Consider the following 23,745-nt stretch of genomic DNA (forward strand, 5'->3'; position numbering starts at 1 on the left):
TTCATTTAAGGAAATAAATTTACGGACTGCAAATGACCAGGGTGGGGAAGGCTTCTGCAGAAATGAAAATGCAAAGTAACCTACAGAATGGCAGAGTACCACCAATCTGTGCATATGAAGTGTGGCCAATATTATGTATGTGACGATCAGCAGATAATCTGTCAGGGAACCAGTGACATACAAATGGCAAAGGCCTAGCGGGACTTGAAGAAGGAACAAATGGTTTTCAGATTTGTAGGAGATGCATATATCGCATTGACCTGTAGTGCCTTCCATACTGGCAGTACTAATCAGTATGACAATGGAATATTTGATATGATTATTTAGGAATAATTTATTACTGATCAGTCATTCATTTCATGCAAAGCTTGAGTGACACTTTTTCCTACAATTGTCAGGAATATCACATACTAGGAAGTATTCCAATTCCTGAAGTGTAATAACTCTATACATATTAGATATGCATATGTGAGTTTTAAAAAAAAAAAAAAAAAAAAAAAAAATAAAAAAATGCTACAACATGTTTATATTTGTTATGTGTCGATGTTAGTTCTCCCTTAAAGTGTAATATTAAGATCTATTTTTTCAGACATGTGTTAAGCCTTATAAAACAATAGTTGTCTGATGAAATAAATAGTGTATTTTAATTACAATAACATTTTTCAATTTTTGTGTTAAGCATAAGAATGAATATATGCATGACTTTTTTTTGTTCTGTTAATCTATTCTTCTTTTGGTAGTCTGTAAGTGATTTTTTTTGTTTGTTTATTTTTCAGCATGTCATGTCTTAGGAATTGCAGTGAAATATGAATTTTCCTTGTTTTCTCCAGTTAGCAACTCTGCATTGCTCTGTCAATAGGGGAGGCTGTCAAATCCAAGATTAATAAACAAAACCCTGCTTCCAATACTGCAGGTTATTTTTAATTCAATACAGAAAGAATTACATTTCTTCCCATTGTATTTTCAGACAGAATGTGCCCTTTAGAAAAATGAAAAATGAAGAACTTAGTCTTCATGTGCTGCTCAGATGATTTGCACTAAACTCCAAGTCCAAATGATGGAGTAGGCAGAGTAAGTAGATTTAATCCTAATTTTTTTAGAGAAGAGGCACACAGCATTGCTCCTTTTAATCTCCTTACTTCTGTAACAGTGGTAAAGGGGGTCAGGATGGTGCAAAAGTGTGTCACTGGGGTTCCAGATGCCTTGGCAATTCCTGGGTGTCACATCTTTACAACAATTAACAGTTCTTCTGGAAAAGTATGAATCAAAGTTATGCCTCATGACTAATCAAAAACATTGATTTAAAGACAGTTCCCAATGCTCAGATTATATATCCTTGCAAAAGTAGATGCCTGTTCTGCTAGTAATAGTGCAGACCATAGACACAAACATTTTATGCAGGTAGTGCAGAGACCAGGATACCTGGAAGGAAAGGCAGATAGCTCACTTCACAAAGGGCAACTCAGGCAGTCCTAAACCCACAGACAGTTCCTGTCTATTGACTGTGCAGGTAGCCACAGTATCACCCTAAGTGATTCAATGCATGCACACACTAATAGAAAATAGCATAAAGGAAGGAGAAATGATAGGCATTATGAAGGTAAATCCAACAGCCTGTTTAATTCAGGGCTTCTGAAGGCTTGTCCGTCCTGGAAAGTATTTCGAGTTCACATCTACAAGGTGAATGTACCTTAGACTGGGGAGATATGTGCGGCAAGCTGCTCCCCCCCGCCCCAATCCGAGTGCATGCCCCCATCCACAGACTGTAAAATATTCTGAACACGAGCCTGCCCTGTCCTGCCTGACAGTCGGGCTACCAGGCAGGCAGCAAGACGTGAACTGCAGGTTCAGGCGAGAGACGGGGAGCCTAACTCCAGCCCTGCAGCTGGGACGCTCTGCTCTGGTGGCTGCACTGCGGTCCCCCCGCTCCCCAGGTTACTTCTGTTTTCATCCAGCGACTGATGGAGGGCTGGCACTGAGCACAGGATCTCTCCCAAAGCACAGCCATCCACAACGACACTTTCAGGCCTCTCTGGACAGCAAGGCAGGGCTGGTCCGCCTCCCAGGCACCCTGCAATAGCAGGGGTGTCTCAGGGAGACTGGCCGTCTCTGGCCCAAGGCAGCCCCTGCCGGAGCCAGGTGCTTTAGTACCTGGAGCTGTCTGTGTTCCCAAATCAGGGCTCCTACCAGTCTCTACTGGTTTGGGGCATGCTGGTGTGTGACAGTACATTCTCTACAAAGTGTTCTCACCCACAGGCTATATGGGTTTGCCTGGAGACCCAATTTAGCTGATCGGACTATGGGCACACATTTTGGTCTTGGTAAGGGTCCTGACCTCTTAAATCAGAGTATAATCCTTACCAGGGTTGCTAAAAATGATTAGACAGGACAAGGTTTCAACTAATAAAAGATGGTATTACTGCTTACGGTTTTGTCCTTAAACCATTAACAGCAACAGCCAAATACCTGTAATTCTCAAACTGAGCTCTAATATTCAGGCTAGTTAGATATTTCAGGAATCCAAGACAGCAATTCAGGATTCTGGCTTTATTATTTAAAAAATGTGATTGACCAACAATTTCAAATGGATCTGTATCATCTAGACTCTTCCTTAGAATGGGTATGTCAAAGTAGGAGTCTATATATGACTGACTTTAGTTACGTATAACTTCACAAAATATTGCCACTAATCTCAGCAACAATTAACACTAATTATCTACTCTAACGCACTTTATGGACTTTACACTGAGAAAAACTGTGATCAGTTCTCTTATGGAAATGCCAGCACAAATACATAGAGGTAATTTTAGGAAGCAGGTGAAACTGCTTTTGAATCAGCACTCCATTCGTGATTATATCTGTGCATTTGCTTAGCACAAAAAAAGAAAAAAAAAACACCTCACTGAAATTAATTGTGAATACATTCTGAATAAGTAGGTTTACAAGAAGACTTCCCCTAATTCTTTGTAACTTCAGTTCACCGTTTATTTCTACGTATCTCAAGTCTTTGATTATTCACTGGAAATTCTGATTTGACTTCAGCACAATTTCCTTCCTTACCAGTGAAAAGTGTAGGTGTGATAAGCTGTCAAACCACTTTGCCCTGTTCGTGGTGCTCATCACATTAGCACAGCAAGTGTGAACAGTAACCACAATGCCCATGGCTGAGGTTTTTCTAAACAACTGATGCTGGGAGATGAGATTAGTAAGCAGGTGTTTGTGACAGCGAGATGTGAAGCACAGTCTTCACTGGTACATCACCAACAATTGTGAGCAACCAGCTCTCTGGACCTCTGCCCTTCAGCAACACCAAAGAAAACTGTTTTGACAGTCAGGCATTTTAAACAGGAAAGCACTTGTTTGATAGTTTCTTGAAAAAAAAAAGTCTCATTGTGCTTTTTCAGATGGAAGAAATCCCACTGAGTGCTCCTATGCTTGGGAGAGCTACCACTCTATATCCACAAATCCACTTCATCACTCTTTCAGCTTAATCAATACAATTCTCCTTCGTAGCGGCATTCATAAAAAATGTCCCAAGACAACAATTAATGCACTGACATGCTGTGGCTACTGCCGTTGAGCTGAGTAATTTCTTTTCCTGTTCCTTTCCACTCCCCTGCTTGCCTCCGTACATATGCTGTTTCTTCAGTGTGAACTATTCTTAAATCCAACTCCACAGTTATGCTTTTGGCACTATGTTTACAGTAAATATAAAAGTAAAGATCAATAGTTGACTCCCTTTGTCATTAAAGAAATTACTTCCTATGCTTCTCTGGTTATATTTAGAGCAAAGGCAACTGCCCAAATTACTGTATTTTGACAACTTCAATTTAGTGTTAGATCACACACACCACACCCTTAGATGGATCAATAGTACTGCCCCAGACTACAGCAAACTCACATTTTGCTAACTTTAATGTATGCTCTTTCACCTAGCATGCAATGAAAGTTCACATCCAAAATTATTCACAGTCAGAGGAAACACAGAAAAGTATTACACAAACTTATGAAAAGACTGTGCCTGTAGCACCACTTGAGATCCTCCGTAACACCCGAACAGGGCTGGCAGGTGTGACCCACAACGTATGGGAGACCTGTAAACTTCTGGGACAGCAGCTGGTGGCCAGGTGAGATATCTTGGGGCATCTAAAATGGTGCTAGATTCACAGATTTACACAACTGAGCTATACCCATCACAAGAAAAAGTGTACTTGAGCCATGGTAACACAGGCCTTATTACCTTGACCCATTAACCTGGTTTGGGTTACACTCCATCTTGATGGTGACTCTGGCTGGGGGCTGCGATAACCAGTCTTGCTGGGGAACACGCGGACTCATTTTTGACGTCTGCCCATATTCACTGGAGGAGGAGGCCGTCATCTCTGTCTTTGCAAGGTGGGGCGATCCGTAGGCACACTCGAACAAGGACTGGTCTTCACTCACCACTGATAACGCTTCCTGCAAACCAGAGAAGAGAAGTCAGCACAACCATGTTTCAGAGCAGATATTACAATATCCCCCAAGGAAGAAAGGGCTTGTCCATCTCACGAGAAGATGAACAGTTGGTCACTTGCTTAAATGCTCATTCCTTTTTAGGCACACCACTGCTGTCGGTGGAGGTGAGCACTCATGGTGCCAGACACGCTGTCAGCATATGGCTGGAGGACAACCTCTCCCCTGAGGAGACCCTTCCCACCAGCGGCTGAGAAGATGCACAAACACACGCTACCAAACACTTAGGAATAGTGTCCAGAGGCTGGGAGGGAGGAGAGGACAGGACGGGCAGCAAAGCTCAGGCCTCTGGTGTCTCAGGTAGGGATGTAGAGGGCCAGATATGTCAGGGGCATAAGCAAGCTGCCATCACTGCTTTAACTGTCCCTGCAAGGACCGACCAAAAGCCAGGCCTTGCTGACTCACTGGGAGCTCCTCTTCCTTCCTCTGGGAGCCAGGCCAAGTCCCTTCTGGACAGAGAGCTGAGACATCTGGGCGCAACCTCCAATCCAGGGACCCTGCTCTTTGTGCCAGCATCTGCCATCAGCTTCAGCAGAGGTGCCCGCCACCAGCCCCGAGAGGATGCCATGCCCACCAGCCTCTCTCTCTCTCGTGGCAACCTTTCCTGGTGGGCTGGCAGGCTGCCTGGCTGGGCACCCTGCTCTGGCTCTGTGGGAAAGCCTTCCCCGGCCACCTTCCTTCACCATGCCTGCACTGCGGTTATGGCCCTCGAGGGCGGCAGGGCTCACCAGGCCCCTCGGTGGTGGGGTGGCTGCCAGCCTGGAGACCGGACAGACGTCAGAGAGTGAAGACCACCCTCTCTCCCCACCGCCATGCAGCATTTGTGTTGGCACCAATTCCTTCCCCATGTCATCTTGAGACAAGTCATGGGAGCAAGGTGGTGCCCGGGCCCGGCTCGGGCAGGCAGTGTGCCCATCGGGCCCATCAGGAAGCTGCGGGACGGGCTGATGCTGCCAAAGGGACCCATCCTGCCTGAGCTGAGGCTCCCCGGCCACGGGAGCCGGTCTGGGCTCCCACCCTCCTTCTGACCCCCAGCACCGCACAGGCTTGGGGGGCCACCCCTCCAAAAGCAGCCTTCCAGGGAAAGCCCTCCTCTCCAGGGGCTACTTAGGGTGAACATGGGGCATAAGGGTGTAAAATGGACAGTAACGCAAAGCGCAACTCCCTCCTCCCACCCTGGCACTATGGCTTTGCCCTGAGACGAAACTGAGCAGGGGTGCAGTCCAGCACCTCCCACCCGGCCATGTGGCTGCTGCCGGCAGCCGGGGAGCAAGCCCCAGCACCGGGCCGGCAGAGGAGGCTTGGCGTGCAGCCACACCCGATGACAGCAGCCATAGAGGCGGCCAGCTGGCGATGGCTGGAGGTGCGGGGGCCAAGGATGGGGGTGCGGGGCGGGAGCCTGAGCCAGATTCAGGGCAGGGTGCTCCATGTGCAACCGCACCCTCACGAGGCAGCGTGTGTGGGCCCGTGCTGCTGCCAGCCCTGCTGCTGACGGCCAACGGGAGGACAATAAAGCCGCATGTCCCTGTCAGCAGAGAAGGACTTGGTGGGAAGGGGAGAGAGAGAAGAGACAGAGCGATGGGAGTCCTCCAGCTCCAGGAAGCTGGGTGGCTGCCTGCAGGCTCCTACCTTCCTTGGCTGCTGGAAGGGGACTTTGCACAAGCTCCGGCAGTCGCATGCTGCCCTAAAAATCAGCAGTTGTTTTTGTTCATTTTAGGGGGGTATACATTTATCATTCTTTTTATTTGCCTGGTTTGTGAGCCCTCAGGGTGCACTCTGCTAATATTAATAGTTTTCTCTGCAACCGCAAGGGCTGGAACATCATTTTCTTCTTATTACTTCTCATGAAAACTGAGATCACCCCTTAATCTCTGGACTTGGGGAATGGGACCTCAAGCAGCCCTCCAAATGCCACGAGACTCATGACTGATTGAATCACTAACACTGACGCTTCCCACCACAGACCAAGACTCAAAATTCAAATAGTGATCTGCACCATTTCATTACTGCTTTTCAGATGTTGTTTGAGTACAAAGGTCACCACCAAGCTATCACCATTAACAGTAGCCCTGCAGTTAGCATCCCTGCTTTGCATGCTCTTCCACCAACCTGCGCCCAGCTACCGAACTGCTGTCTCTTGGGTCTCTGGGAGTGTGAATGTGCTTCTGTGAGACAGAAGGGATGCCAGAATAACACCTCTCCTTTTTGCCATGATTCTCAGACTCCTGGGAGTCTCTAGTCTGCTAAAAACTGCTGCTGGTGGTGGTCTGAAGCTTTTCTGATGAGCCATTTCTGGGAAAGCCTGCAGACGGCTCTTGGCTTTTCAAGGAGGTGTGGGGGGAGATGGCTGCTAGTCCCTTGCTCCCCAAAGATTGCTCCCTGGCTACACTGAACTGAGAGACAGCAGGGAGGCTTGATGTGCTTGGATAGTAAAGTAGTAGGAATCATATCACAAGAACTAAAGAAAATGTTACACTGGAAGGAAAATAAAAAGTACTTTCTCAGCAGTCTATGAGAGTTTTTCATGAAAATAAGAAAACATATATATATACACACACAGCCTGGCCAGGCGATCACAACGCATCCCACGGCTGAGACTATTTACTGCATGGTTCCCTCTTTTCTGCCCTATTGTACAGCTAATACATGAGCCAAAAAACATGTTATGAAATGTTAATTTTGGAAGAGCTAGCTGCAGTAAATACATGAAAGTGTGAATTATACAGGAGAAAGCAGATACATGATAACAAATACAACAGGCAGAATATTATTTTACTCTGTAAACCACTTAGTAATAGTCCTTTGCAAAACAGGCAACAAACACTATATAATGGATATAGTTTTCATCCTCCCACACGTAAGTGAAACAAAGCAAATTTATTCTGGTTCCTATTAAACTTGACTCCATTTAATGTTAAGTTAATTTATGAATACTTAGGGTAAGTATAAATGTAAACAAAACACACCCCAGTTTTTCTATTTATTGGCATTACTAATGACAGTAAATATTGCTTGTGCTGTGGATGTCTATTATACTGCACAAAGAGGGAGACTACACACATTTTAACTTCCTGAGGAGGACAGCAAATGCTGGAAATGTAAGTCAAATTAATAAGGGTTGTGTGAGTATCTAAAAGACTATGGCAAAAACCAGGCAAACATAAATGAACCCAAGAGACAGACTCAGATTTCAGGAAAAAAATGCCTATTTATTCATGGACAAAAAAAGCTCAGTTTGCTAGCTAGAGTTTTGTTCTGATTTAATAGCAAACACTCATCTGTACTCCCTAACGCTAGTTATCTGTTAGTGAACACTGACAGGTCTGTAAAAGGCTCTGTAGGAATAACTGAGTTTCTGCCAACTTTGCACACTGTTGGGTCGATCCTTATCTGGAAGATGTATTAATGTGCACTCTAAGATAGTGAGTATCTCTGACATTTTACTCTGAGTCCTCACTGATATTTGCTGGCCTGTCTTGAAGGACAGCAGGACATGTATCACCCCTCCCTTGAGCACATTACAAAAGCTGAACTGGCCATCTAAGCTTTTGCATAATTTTGAGGAGTCAGCATAACTAGAGAACATAGTCTAAACTAGAATTAGCCTTACTTCCTCTTTAACCATCTTTTCTCTCTTCTCACACGTAAGTGAGATTGAGATTTCAGTGTGGGAAACATGTAAACTATGTTTAGCATCTGTTCTGCTACTCGTCCTGTCAGCTAGGACTGTCCTCTCCTTCAAATGAAGCCAGGACCATTGATGTCAATTTGCCTGCAACCGCTACAGGTGATATCTGCGGTCCTTTCATATCCTCATGTACACGGAAAAGTTTTCTACAACACACGGGTGGGAGTTGTGTGTCCAGAGTCGGCAACTGCTGCCTTTCTTCCTCTCAGTGATCTTAAAAGGTGAGGATTTCTGGCCCAGGCTTTTCTGAATCCACTGACCTTGCAAAACACAGTGATGCTGAAGAATCAGAGCTCATACAACCTGATATAACCTCATGTGAAACTCATACTGTGGGAAAGCATAGGAATAGCATTAAGAAATATGAAGCATTTCTCAGCTATACAAGAATGTCTGATAATTGACATAATTTGATATCCCCCCAAAAAGATAGAAAATGTCCTTCAGCTGCTTCTTATGCATCATCTCATTGTGTCTTTCATTGATTTCTCTTTAACTAATTAAAGACTTCAAGCCTTAACCCTACCTAAGCTGTGAAAGGAAGGCTCTAACAAACTACTGTACTGAACAGCTGACAGAAACCAGTATGGGTATTTCTTTTTTAAATGCTGGGACTTAAAATTGTGCTTTCTGCTATAATTCTAAATGCAAGCTCCTGGACCAAATGTAATATAAAAACTGTCAGCATTCACCACTGTGAAGAATAGCTGCATGGTCTGGCCACATATAAACACAGACAAAACTATTAGTACTGAAAATGTTTGGCAAGGGTTTTTTACATAAAGATGACAGTTCTATTTCTAGTAAATACTTTTCAGTACTCATTTACATGTTAATCCTTTTTTCTCATCCATATTAATGCTGTTTCTGGAGCAGTTTGGTAACATCAAGCAGTAAGTGGGATAAAGCAAGGTAAACATTAACAAATATTATATAATAGATGCATTTTAAGGCTCCTTTCAATCTTGCCAAGTTTTGTACCTTTACGATAACAATTTTAGTAATAGATGGGTCACCCTCCTGGATTTCACAGGATATATTCTCATGACATCTCAGAAATGAAGCCTTTCATTTCTAGTAACTAGTGTCTGGGGTAATGTAAAATAAAGCAAGCAACACATACTGCAGGTGGGAAAGGTCTTTCATGCAAATCTGTGAAGTAGAGCTGTTGGTAATATTGTCTGAAGTCAATATTGGACACGGATTTTCTTTATTTCATCTTCCTTTCTCCACATACTTCCTTTCATGACATCACCATCAAAACATAAAAATCTGTTCCTTCATTAAGAATTTTTCTCTTTTAATCTCTTGTACTATGCAAATCCTGGCTTCTCACTTGGACTTTCCATACTAACAATAAAAGAACAAACTGTCTTCTCTATTTGGTTTTGACTTATACTTGACTAATAATAAAAAAAAGAATAACAGACTGACAAATTTGTAGAACAATAGCTACAGCAACGCCTTTAATGTAGGCATAAAGTCATTAGGACAAAGGTGTTTACTTAATCAAATGCAAGATTACTTGGCCTAGAAACATGAAGTTACAGGAAATGTGACTGAAGTAGTTCCCATCATGAGAAGTATACGCAAGCTGACCTGTCCTTTATAAGCAATGTCAGAAACTTAAAACAAAGACTTTTTTTCCTAAAGCTTGATCAAACTTAAGGAATGGTTAAAGAAGACAATAAGTTATGCAGTTGTCTAGCATAATTTGCTTGTGCTGAGGGTTATTGGGGAAAAAATACTGCAACAGGATTTCAAAAGACTTTGGAGGCCATTCTAACCAGTTGATGCTTTTTCTCAAGTTAATTCTGATTAAGAAACATGCCGGCTTGTGTGTGAAATAAATTTTGTGCACTGTCCCTCCATGTCATCAACCCAACTTCCATTTTAGGCATGATACCATTTCCATTCATTCATAGAGCAATAGAATTGAATCATGTCTCCAGGTCGTACACTCACTGTATGTGTGTGTGTGAGTGTGTATATATGTGTATCTCAAAAAATTCAGCTGTTTTTTTCATGTCTTCAAATATTTCCATGGTTTATTGCTTAATCCCTGTAACAGAAAAGGTTTAGTAGATCTTTTTTATCCCCACTGGCTATCCAAAATCTGTCAAGTGATTTGTTGCTCAAAAAATGTTTCAAGAACTTTGAAAGTCAAGAACTTACTGGCCAGCACTGTGAAAATCCTAGCAGGCAATAGCACACCAGAATGATGAAAGACATTGGCCATAAACCAGTAGGACACTGGGCAAGAACTACACATAAAGAGGAGGATGCATGAGGAGACACAAATACAGCAACAGCCTTGGTGTACATTGAGAGATGCTCCAGACAGTAAAATGCATTTGCTGCTTGTGGAGTCAGCACTCCCACACTCCAAAATGGACCTGTTACCCTTGACTATGAGTGCCTTGCAAGAACACTGCAATCGAGAACTTTTAATTAGCTTTGCCATATGTCACTGCATTTATATAATCTATTGCTTAACACCAGTTTTATGATATTTCTCCTCATTAATGTAAACAACTTTTACTTCTTCTCTAATCTGATTTCATGATAATACATATGTAAACATAAGCTTAGACCTCCACACAGTCACCATCCATTCAGACATAGGCTGTTTCTTATCACTTGTCGGATGTCTACAGTTGGTCAGAAAAAATAATTCTCCATTCTATGAAGAATTCTGACATACTGGGACTTATTTTCATTTTAACTTAGACAAAAAGCTGTTGTACAAAAACCTTCACCTCAACATTTATTAAAAGGATGAATGGTAACGCACTGGCGTGTGTTTTGCAGATGTTAAAACATTCTAATAAACAGTTACATTTGGAAAGGACCTGCATTTTCTGAGGGAAGATTGTTCTGATTAAGGCCATGCAATTAGCTTTATTAAGTGTTTCCATGGTTTTTTGCACTCAGTATTGCTTGTATAATTGATAGCATTTGTTATTGAAATAGGATGCAATCCAATTACATACAATTGTAACTGAAAGAAAGAACAGGTGAAAGTGTGCAAGAGAGCACACAGTATGCACCTTGGTACAGCTGTTCCAGACTTTACCAAACTATTCTTATTTTTATTCTTCCTCAGACTGCATCTTCTGATGGTCTAGGAAGCTGTTTATCTGGAGTGAAAGCCTAATTTCAAACAGGCCAGGAATGTCATTTCCATGCTGGCACAGAGAGCACACGTGAGGCTGGACACCAGAACATTGCAGAGCAGCAGGCGGTCTTCCAGACTGAAACTCCGCTCCGCTCACGTCTGCAACAGGCACCACTGCACAATAAAGCAAGCTGTGGTTGAACTGCTTAAAGAGTTTCTAGCCCAAATTTGCAGTTCCAGTTTAAAGCCAAGTCTTTGAGCCTTGGATTCATTGCATCCAGCAATAATTGGCGAAACAAAAGACGAATGACTGATGCTTTAGCCTTGCTATAGCTTATTCATCATGATGCTCTTACATGTCTCTTCTGACCATTCGCAAAAGAAGCGGTTTTGCAAGATATTCAATATGGTGTGTGGAACATACTGGAAAAGGTTACTACTTAAAATGCAGTCACCTGAGTCAGGAATTGCAGCACACATCTGGAATATGTTTTCCTTCTAAATCTCTGAGTCTTGGATTCATTAGATCAGACAAAAATCCACATATTATATTCATGAGAGAGTTCAGGAACAACAAAAAGCCTTGGCAAGTACAAGATAGGAAAGACAGATGTTGTCCTCACCTCCACCCATGAGAATCTTATTGCCAGCTCAACTAACATCCTCCACCTATTTGCAAAGAGCACTTGGCTAGTCCATGTTAATCCAAACATAGGCCCGGTGCTGCCACTTATCTGATATCTTCACCTCTTGCTGAGAAAAATACAAAGGATGTTTGGAAGCAAAGGAGAGCCACTGCCACAAGCCCCACTTGAAAAAAGGAATAATCAAGCATCCATCAAAATGATGTTATGAAATTGCAGGCTAGATTAATTTCTGGAAAACAATAGCAGATGTTTAAGAAATGATCCTGCAGCCCTCTTTGTGCAAGTCATTCTCCTGACTTCACTAGGACTAGTGATGTGAACAGAGGCCTCATGGCTAAGCCCAAAGGTTTAACATTTTGTGTCTTAATGAACAAATTCTGAAACATTATAAATTCAAATGCAGAATGTGGTGCTTTTTCATAATTTCTAATATATAGACTGTCATTCCTGAAATGTCAGCAAACCCTATTTTTGCCCAAGCTATTTTTGTCACCTCCTTTCATCATAGGGTAATACTTGTAGCATGAGGCATTCAACTCCAGGTCTCCAAGTGCTTCATAAAATAAGAAAAAATGACCGTTCCACTAATGCAGATGGGGAAACTTAGGTAAGAATGACTAAAAACGGATCTTGGCTTAAAAAACATATCTCCCTCATGCCAAGCTCTGCGTCATATTTGAGACTGCCCTGCATCTCACACACTAAAATTATCACACCGAGTAGAGCTGATGAACCACTAACTTCCAGAGATCAGGAAGTGTCCATGAACATCTGATTTAAAGAGCTGCCATTTCACTATCAATTATTTTATCTGCAGTCTTTATCTGACAGTAAAATGCAAATGAATAGTTTAACCCCAAACCAAGAGTTAATAAATGGAAATAGGAAACTCTTTCATACATGTCACATGACCTGGACACCATCAAAGCAACACAGTGGGCTTGTTCAAATGCATGATGAAAGGCTCCATCCTGCATCTGCTTCAGCGCATGTTCAATGCTCGAGTGACTTCAAGAGGGTTATGCTTGGAAGCAGCTCTGCCCATGCACAACGACCAAAGAACAGCACCAGGTTTCTGAATGAAAGAGGATCTCAAAATTCGTAAGACAGTATCAAAAAGTCTAGGGAATAAAGCAGAAAATCTAGTGCTATACAGTGATGTGTCTGGTTCCATTTTTCCTTCTGCACGAGCAGAGTGCTGGTAAACTACTTAAAGGCTGAGGCAACATCAAGTTTTATCTACTGCACCAGCAGCTGAATGAACAGGGTTAGATGGCTGTGGGGCCAGAGCAGCACAATGATCAGTTGGCCTCAGAATACGTATTCCTGAATAATTATGTCAACCTTAATTCACCAGTGCTAAAAACAATACAATTGTATCCTGCAGATTGTATATTGTGTACACATTCTTAAAGAAACTGTAGCTTTGTATGCTTATTTTAGCACTTCCATCCATATAAAGAGCTGTAACACTGAAGTTTGAATGACTATTTTTTTCAGTCAATACAATAGACTTTTCTTCCTTTTCATCTTGATAGTATTGTCAATTATGAACTTTGAAAGCTTGAAGCTTTTTCCTTCTTCATGCTTGGCTGCTAACTTCTAGGGCTTCAAAATGCCTAGAAAACTGGGAAACTTGCATATAAAACTCCTTTTCATTTCTGTCAGCCTAGGGCTAGCTTGTTGCTTCTACCTTGCTTTTCTAGTATAGGATGTCATCAATCTAAAGAAGCAGCCAACTTCTACTTTGTTAAAAAATATAAATATCTGAGGGTTTTTTTAGCAATCTTTCAAGCAAAGATTTGTTTGGCAAAACAGGTGGCAGGTTTGTAAAGTGGCCTGCAGCCTAATCGGAAGTGAACTGAGGCTGCATGCCACACCTGCTATGAACTTTCGATAATAGATCAAAATGATATTGGGAAAGAGTCTTGGGACAAAAACAGCTAAAATGACCAAAACACCTAGAATGACCAACTCCATACTAGGCATGCAATCCTATCCTTTTCATGCTTTCTCTTAAAATCTTTGGCATCACGGGTAACCCCAGCAGCTTGAATAGTACGTCTTCAAGAATTGCTGCATGTTTATTGGAGTTAATTCTCTGTCTAGAACTAGAGGATTTACTTGAACATGGTAACTGCCCTGGTACTCTTGTTTTGGAAACTTTATTGAGAAAATTCTTAACATAAATATACCACATGATTTTTTTCTGCATTATTCAAAAGATTTGTCTAGTGTTATCACAGAAGGGTAACATTTGCAGCTCTTTTTCCCACCATTTAGCCAAAACTACAAGATTATACATTACTTTTTAACTAAGTTTAATATTTGTTAACTGTGGTAGGTTGACTGACCACATATATTTTTGTATATATAATTATATATGCCCATTATATAAATATACACATAAGTATATGTACACACACACATTTTTAGATAATCCCATCCTCAATCTCTGAACAAATTTTAAAGTAAAAATAATTCAGGCATTAAAATACTATTCTCTACGGCATACTAAGTACCAAAGACAAACTCATCAGCAAAGTGATGAGAAATGTATAGGAAGGAATGCAGAGACCTTTACAGCCATTGCGTTGATGAAAGAATTAAATATTAGGGATAAAACTGAAAAGAGCATCCACATTAGTTTCCTTTCCAATGAACCTTTGGTTTTTATGAATGCCTAACAGCATTAGGGAAATAACACTTGGATGATGGCCAAGAACTGAACTTCTAGGTGACCCATCACTTCCCTGTAGTGTCTGTGTGTGGTGTTTGTGCACGTGCGCACATGTGTGTGCATGCGGGTGTGATGAGTGTGTCACTCACTTTCTGGTTGGCAAGACCACAGTTACAGGTGATCTTAGCTCCAAATGTAATATTAGCTACCCCAAAGAAATTATGGGAAAACAAAACGGTGTCCACTGGGACCTGTTAAATCTGGCTGGTCCTCTCAAATCAGCAACCAGGAGTTGCAACCAGCCTAGGGAGAGGGAGGGGAAGCCATTCTCGGGCATCTGCAGAGCTGCTTTCCTGCAGCTCAGCTTCCTCCGCAGTGACCCCCTGGAGATCCTCTTGCCTGCTGCATCAGGCTGACCAAGTCTCAGATGTTCTCCTATGTTCACCTTCATACACATTTAAAACTCTCACCTTCCTATTTAGAGAACAATTATCACATCCAACATTAATTAATTTCCTTGCTTGATAGCTTTTGCAAACACTTCTTAAGCCATCTTTATTTGTACTGATGTTTTTATTTGCTCCCAAAAGCATTTGTCTTGATATTTCTTACTGACTTTTCTGCATTAGATAACTGGACTTAAAATGCAAATTGCTACTGCTTTTTAAAGATTCACTACATTAAGAATGCTCTCCATTTTTCCACAACATTGTTGCAGAAAGTCTTTTGTTTACATTATTCTCCCTTCCTTTTCTTCAGCCACCTTTTATTCTGGATCTTCCATGTATACATTGAATATATACATATATAGTATATATGCTTATGATATTCCCCGTTTTACAAGCATATGGAATATTGCTCAGACGGGTAATCTTTCTAAATTCAGAATGAACTTCCCAAGTATGCCTACTGTGTATGTAAAATATGACTTCCTGTCACGATAACCTTTACAGTGTATAGCCTAGCATACTTTCCTATAATTGTTTATAATGAATATCTTGATTCATACTTCAGCACATGTTATTTTAGTCATCTGCCACAAAACATGACTAATGAAATTAATACAGGGTTGAATGTCATAGTATTAAGTAATTTCTGTGTGTGCAAAGATTAACAGGGAGAGTGCTTAGTAAAATAGCAATAAAGTTAAGCATGTGCTTATGTTTAAGCACATTTAACCTGCTCTGCTGAACCACTACAAAGTAAGGATATTGTTGTTTTAGCTCAAACATTAACTATGAGATCAGTCAAAGAGACTGGTATGTTTTTTGATATATTGCAGTTAGAGAGGTAGCCAAACCAATGGATCAGAAGAAAAATGTTTCATACCTATGACAAACAAAGGTTGGAGTGAATGTTCTTTCTTTGTCCCCAAACAAAACAAAACAACCACAAAAAACCCTCACATACACAAAAAAATTTGTTTTGGGACAGCAAAAAAAAGCATTTAATCCCAATTACACCTGTAGTTCTAGGTTTAAACTGAGTTCTTATTACTTTATTTAAGCAATGTCTTTCTAAACAAAATCACCAATGCAAAATCACAAAATATAAACAGTTACTTCAAAAAATTTTCAACTTCTTCCATTCGTTTTCCCTTTTTTAGGAGAAATACCTTACAAATTCAACCTTTATCGTGCAACTTGTGGCTCTGCGACCATATTTTCTGCTGAATCTCACATGCAGAAGAAACAGGTTGTGGCCCATTTTTAAATGTACATGTGAAGAAGAAAAGGAAAATGCATGTGGTGATATCTTTGATGTGACGACAAGAAAAATTCTGCAGTTTTCCCCTGTAGCAGTATCTCTTCTGAACAAGTGATTAGCAACATTACTACTCTTACTAAAACCATGCTCCACAGGTCTATACTTCTCAATGACACCAACATTAGCTCCAGGACAAAAAGGACCAACTGCGGTCACTGATGAAAAGGGAACTGTGAAAGTCAATGCAAATGAAGACAATCTCAAGTCCAGAACCCTGAGACATGCATTTACTACAGCAACAGAAACCATTTAGATGCTTTTCCCCATACCTTGCTAATAAGTGTCTAATAAGCATTAGTATATGAAATGAATCTGTGTGGACGCAAAGCTTAAGATATGCTAAAAGAAAATGTTTTTATTTACATTTCTTTGGACTGTATTGAAAAATGACCCCCAAAATGTCTTTATATACTGTACACTATGCCTTCAAACATACAGGAGAGGTATGCGGGCTGTTTCTCTTTTATTGTTTCCCCAAACAAACCCATTTCCTACAAGCTGTTCCCATATCTTTTGTGCCACATCCAGCTTCCCAGAAAAACAGCAGGAAAACAAAGTGTGAACTCAAAACAACCCATTTCCACAGAACAATGTGCCATACCATGGAGAGAGAGCTACAGGGGGGAGGGCTGGGGTGGGGAGGGGGGGGAGAGAGAGAGAAGCTGTTTTGATGCTGCCAAGGGACTTAAAGAAAAAAGGAAGGAGGAACTTTTAAAAGTCACAGAGAGGAAGAGTTGTGTAACTGTAAATATGCAACAGGCAAGTTGCCAACTATTTCAAAGGATTTGAGGTTTCAAAATCATCGAGAAGGCTAACTGATTTGCACTCTGGGTTTTGAGCTTCCAGGAACACCTTTATATGTCTGAGAGCCAGAAACTACCATATCTTTTTATAGACTACTCAAGCCATACTTGGTCATAATTTCAAGTTGAATCAGTAAGGAATGTAAACAGACACCATTTATGCTTCTCTGTAATCTAATAAAATGAGAGCATGGACTAAATAAAGCAAAATTATACATGTTGTTCTGTAAGAAGGGAAAACCAGAAGATCACGTTGATTTAGTTCCTGGCTGACCTGAGCAATCTCCAAAGTTCCCAGTATTCCGTAACCCAAGAAAACCCATACACTAAACTCCCATAGGTATAATGCATACCACTCATTGAAACATGTGATAAAAGTCAATGATAAATGTCACCATGCTATTTTAAAATCCTGTTTCTGTATTTGGTTTGTTAAGGATATAGAAGCAGAAAGAAGGAATAAAAGGAAGTAAAGAACAAATTATTTCAGCCTTGCTGTCCATGACAATTATGCAAGTTAGAAAGAAACATTTGTAGAATCAACACAACTGGAATGCTTTTCCTCCAATCAAGGGTCTGACCAGCTTTGAAACCTTGGGGTAGGGAGACACTGCTTTTGCAGTGAAAAAATGTGGTCCATTTCTTTCTTCTGTTGATAGAAAATGCAAACCCACAGACTTTGCAGTCACTTGCAACTAAAACCCACAGTCCAAAACACTACCATGTGTCAGCAAGACCTGTCACTACCATGAAAGGTGCACTCTACAGAGAAGGAGGTATGGGGCAACACTCACATCACAATGTGCTGACTTCCTACTGTGGACTTTTAAACTGCCATAGTATTGCAGCAAAAAGGACCTTTGAAATGGCTCAATAGTATTTATTGACCATGAATGTTATACAATGCTAGATGCAAGAAAGAAATGGGCTTTGCTATCTTGGGCACAGAACTAAGGCAAAACAGTAGATAGACCTTGTCACAAAATGCTTGCAGCTAACACAGAAGGGACACAAGTTGAGGGAAACAGATACAAAGCACAAGTTAAGTGCATAGTGTGACCAGTGTGACTGTTGCAGTTGTGCCAGAGGTTATTTTTCAATTTGAATGAGCTACACAGGAAATAGGAATGAAAGGCTACTATGCATGGTAGATGAGAAGTGGAATGGAGGTGAAGAGAAAAGACTGAGGAAGGAGGAAGGAAAAGCAAAGAGCTATTTAGCAGAGTATGGAGCAAACCCAGCCAAAACCATGCAAACGACTCATCCCTGTCTGGGCTCCTTCTGCAGCTGCTTTTTCTGGCTCTGCTCTAGCTGATCTCCCTCTCTGTGTCAACATCATGGTGGCAAGGAGGAAACTGGAGGGATCTCTCCACTTTTAGATGCCCTTTGACTGCCCAGGACTATCCCTGGACCTCACAGCGAGCAGAACATAGAGGAGCAAATGCAACGTGCAATACTGATGGTGCCCTCCTGCACTCCCCCGTCAGCCTCAAACCCTCCCTAATATAGATACCTGTGCAGGGTGGGAGGGAATATCCCTGCAGGCTCCTGATGGAGCAAATTCCCTAATGCAGCAAGTCCCACTAAAGGGAAGACAGCTCTCAGCCCTCATGTGCAAAATCCTCCTGCCCTACTGCAATGTTGGTGCTTGGCTTTTGATAATGTCAGGAGCTGCCAACAGCTGAGCTAAGCCAAAGGCAACAGTAAGTCAATAAGAGCACTTGACATGAAAGCAGGAAGGTGGGCTTTTTATGTTTTATTTTCCCTCTGAGAGCTTGACTGACTGAAGATTGGAAATGGACCAAGGAAAGTCTTTGAGTTTTCTTAATATATCATGTAATTCACCTGGAACATGTCCAGTTAATGAGGCTTTTGTAGTTGAGGGTGTTCAATACATTTGCAAATCATGCAAATAATTACGCTGCACACATACACTCATGTGGATGCACACATACATCCAGCTTCAGGTATCCATGTTTGAAATAGGCATCTTGTTCAAGGAATGAGTTTATCAAGACTGTAACTCTGCAGCCAACCAAATACAAACTGATTGCTGAGGATTTCAAACACTAATTTTCCCAAAACAAAATTATTGTTCAATGAGAATTAATTTTGCTCCATCAGAGTTAGCAGAAACACAGAATTGGTTTTATTAAGAGAACACTGACTCTTCTGAACATCTCTTAAATACATAAAAGCTTTCTTATAAGATACTTCCAGTAAGACTGAAATCTAAACCAGATCTTTAGAAACCAACTCTTTTGTAAGAATATGGAAAACAGATCTAAGGCTTCACTAAGATTTTTGCTTCCTCATGTTGAGTATTTCATCACTGACCAGGCATGTTTTAAAGCTGTTTACTACCCCTCTGAAGCTTCAGACTTCATTCACGACTGTGGAGAAAATGTTTGCTGTAACATTTAAAATTCCTGCCACATCATCTTGTATTCTACTTTCTCTACAAATACGCTTTGTATGTTGAGTACACTAAATATTACATTTGTCATATGCACAAATATGGGGGTTTTTAACCAGTTATTTGAAAATTCAGTTCTTATTTATGCAGTTTTCAAAGTCTGGAGTTCCTGATTCTGTATTTCTAGTAAAATCCCTGAGGATATTTTTCGAAATCTACAATATTTTTTAGGTGTCAGTGAAATCTTGCAATGAAAACTACACTACTCATTTTAAAACTTGGTAGCTAAAAATTTTGCATTCCACACTGATCTTTTATATGAGCACTTCTATTGACATAAATAGAACTATTTGCAAATAAGAGCTAACAGCCTTTAATTTATAGATAATTCTCAAAGCACTAGAACAACTTCAGCATTAACTGAGCTTTATGGCAGCCTACGACATTTTAGCAGCTGAGTAGTATAATGTCCCATTCCATGCCAGATTAAAAGTGCAGAGAGTAATGACACCAATTCTGTGGGAAATAGAAAAGCTCTGAAAATCACAATGAAAGTGTCTCAGATGGGAACCTTAAAAAAAGCAGCTGTTTCTGAAAATAGTGATTTTTTTGAAGCCACACTGTGGATATAACTGAAAAGCCTCCCTTCCAGTCCTCTGCCCAAGTCATTAGCCATCAGACCATGCATGTACAAAATCTGCTGTGATTCATCAGTGCTGCATAACTCATTGTTCCCACTGGTCTTACAACATGGGAATTAAAAAAGGCCAAATGTCCTGTTCTTAGCCAGCAACAACAAGAGTAATTAGCAGGCTACTGATTATACAAATAGAAAGGTTTTGGACTTTTTTCCTCCTTTATTTTCATTATTCAGAGGGAAAGATTTTTCCATAAGAGCAAGCTACTCTTACAAGCATTTCAACAAGACCTAAATTTGCAGAGTTGAGTGAATTGTGTTTCTGGTGGAAAGGGGTGTAAGATGTTTGTGTGAAGATGCAGGAGACAAACAGTGTGAAATCAGCTCTGTCCTTCTGAAATGTGTTTAGAAGTTGAGGGCAACTGAGGATTACATGAAACGGAGAAATTGCAATATGAGTGAAAAAGAAAACAGGGGAAGAGATTAAGTAGTCCTAAAGGCGATCAAAGAAATCTAGAGAAAGAAAGAATACAGATGATTAAAAAACAGGCTGAAGTCTGCGAGACTGGGGGATTCTGCTGGTGGGTGTAGAACTGGGAAGGCATGATGTACAACAAAGTCAACCAGAGAAACTGAGAGGCAATCAAGGTAATGTTCATGAGGACTTTAGTGTGCTGAAGATATACACAGTGGTTACAATTTATATGACAAACTCTCCATCGCTTAGTGTTGTAATTAAAACTTCAATATATTGAGACAAATGAGGTGGGATTTTTTGGAGCAGTGTACAAAACAAACTTTTAAAAAATATTCATTTTAGTTCAGACATATGTTTTGACATTTGATCAGCAAACTCAAAGGCTCTAGGAAGCTTAGAAAGTGAATCAGAAAGGAGCGCTAAAAGAGAAAGGAGAAAAAAATTATATTGAAGGTCAGGGAATTGAACACTTCTATTATGAGCTTCTGCATTAAATTTCCTCTGTCACCTAAAAGAAGATCAGCATTTGATATTCAGTGGACAAATTCTGTAACAGACTGAAATAGAATAGATAGATATTAACACATTCATACTACAACAAATACAGAAGATATAGCTTAGAAAAACACTGGCTGCTTGAATATATTTTTCATGCCAGTTCTGTTGGGGCTTTTTAGCAGTAGGACAAACTAGGGGAATCACAGTGCAGGTTCTTTCTAAGCCAGCTGAGTTTACAAATAGTCTTACACGAATCTCTGACATGTTATGGTAAACCTTTTGCTAAATGACCTGCCCTGCAAATGCTATGTCTGATAAGGAAAATGCATTCACATGTGTGAACTGAGGACTCCTCCTCGAGTATTATTTCCACAGTTGTGCTGGGACCACCACAGGCATCATCACATCCCCTTGAACAGGGTGATGACTCGCTCTGCCATTTGCTAAGTACAAGGCAGGTAGGGGAGTGCTTGCCTTTGCCCTGACACAACTTGCCCGGAAAGTAAGGCATTTCCTCCTTGCAGAGGGCAGCACATCCACTCTGGCAGTGGTGATCTCCCGCCCAGAGAATGGCAGTGTCCTTTGCACAGCATCTGCCAGGCTGTGGCTGTCAGGCGCAATAGAGCTCTCTGCTTGAGCCCAGTCATATTTAATAAAAGAAGCTCAGGGTCTTTGCACAAAAAGGAGTCTTCTACAATTGCCCACTGTTCTGTAAAAGCTAATGCAAATTTTTAGCTTGTACTTTGGGCTTTGGATTCTCTGTGCATTTGCCTAATTCACAGGAAAAATCAGGAATTTTGGCGGTGTTTTGCGTAGGACTTCTTTGCTTGCAAAGCTAGACTTCTTTGGAAGTTTGGGCCTCTGCTCTCCTTTGCTTGGCCACATTCTCATTTATTTACCCAAGTCTGGTGATTGTAAATGGTCTCTGAAGTACTGAAGATTACAGTTTATACTCACTGTCATTAAAAATCAGAGTATAATGACTTTGTTTTTGTTTTCTCCTAGTGTCCCTTTTATACTAAGCTGATAGTTTCAAAAAGTCTAAAACTTTGTCCTCCTTAGGATATTTCATGACTCAGAGTGCTTCCTTGACAGACTTTGTTTTCCCACCTTTCACTTTGTTTTTTTCAGCACTGACTGGCACTGATTATTATTGCTTCAGTTGCTTATGCAGTAGTTTGAAGCAAATTTCATTGTTCCTGCTTCTGGTCAGCGTCTAGTTTTAGTGTCATTATCAAACTTAGAAGGTTTTCAGCATCATCCCAATCCTATTTATCTTATCTATGATTTTAAAAGATTAATTCTGAGGATTTATCAAGCTTTCTTTTTAACAACAGCAGTTGCCAACTTTCATGATCTTACTGAATCTTAGGCTCCTTTGGACCTAAATTCTAAAGTCAGCTGAAAACCTGAGAGTTTTCATTTCAGTTAAAAAATTGTGAATGTCAAGGTTTAAAATGTAAATAAGATGAACAATATAACATATATCATTCCCTGAAATCCCATGACTTTTAAGCTCATGTCACCATCTCGTGAATTCTGAATTCTGAATACTTTTTACTGACAAAAATTATAACACTCCTTATTGTCACCTTAATTTCAATATCACGTCCCACTGCTCTCTACCTCCACCTTGAAACTTTGATATAGAACCTTCTGCAACATTTTAACTCGTTTTCTTATTCAACCTTCTGAATTTCTCCATGTCCTCCTCTTTTCACTAAGCAAAGGAACAGAAGAGCAACTAGAAAAAAATAAAATGAAAACAATGCCTTGGGGCACACAGACACCCCACTTAACACTGACCTTTCTCCAGCAGCCTACTAGCCCCCTTAATTGATCCTCTCCAGTGTCATAAAAGCCTTCAACCCCCCTAAATTGCAATATTTGGAGAGAAAATTGCTACGAAGATATACATAGAGGTGCACTATGTTACACTGGATATTTTCAGATTTTAAAAAATGAGCTGAAGCTTTTGTCAGTTACTATATAGAAAATACACTTCTCGAATAGGTTAGACTGCCAGCTTTCTTTCTTTCCAGCTTCAGGAGTAAGACTTAATATTGGACATCAGATGGCAAGAATCCATCAGAGCCCCAGCTTACAAGCTAGAAACATGATCAGAAATGTTTGACTCATTTTTATTAATCAAAAGCACACCCTAAAATTCCAGGTTACTGAGTGTGCACCTGCATCAGACCATTAGGCAAGGTACTTGCTTTGTGTGATATCTACCTCAGCACATAGGATGAGGTCAAGACCTAAGCAGTACTGCCACCACATGCAGCCCCTCAACAAGCAGGTAAGCAATGTCCAGGCAGTGCATGTGGTTCTTCTGCAGGGTCTCTGCCCTGTGCTGAGTTCAGCCCTGTTATATGAAGTGTTCAAAGTTTTTAAGTCAGACCTCAGAAATAGAGAGTACTTAAAAGCAATGCACTTTGCCTCCTGGCTTTTAAGCCTTTAGGGTAGATTCTTTAGTACTAGAGAGTCTTTTGTCAATG

The 23,745-nt window shown here is 40.8% G+C and overlaps 1 protein-coding gene across 4 annotated transcripts in view; it reads right to left on the reverse strand.

The window, feature by feature from the left end:
• Positions 1 to 23,745, reverse strand: part of ERG (ETS transcription factor ERG) — a 109,676-nt gene that overhangs the window by 31,134 nt on the left and 54,797 nt on the right. For all 4 annotated transcript variants that reach the window (XM_074814371.1, XM_074814369.1, XM_074814370.1 and 1 more), the window contains exon 2: positions 4,241 to 4,458. In XM_074814371.1, the coding sequence (XP_074670472.1) occupies positions 4,241 to 4,458 (218 nt within the window). The remainder of the gene's footprint in view (positions 1 to 4,240; positions 4,459 to 23,745) is intronic.

This window comes from Strix aluco, chromosome 2 (assembly GCF_031877795.1).
Source record: "Strix aluco isolate bStrAlu1 chromosome 2, bStrAlu1.hap1, whole genome shotgun sequence".
In the NCBI taxonomy this organism is placed as follows: domain Eukaryota; kingdom Metazoa; phylum Chordata; class Aves; order Strigiformes; family Strigidae; genus Strix; species Strix aluco.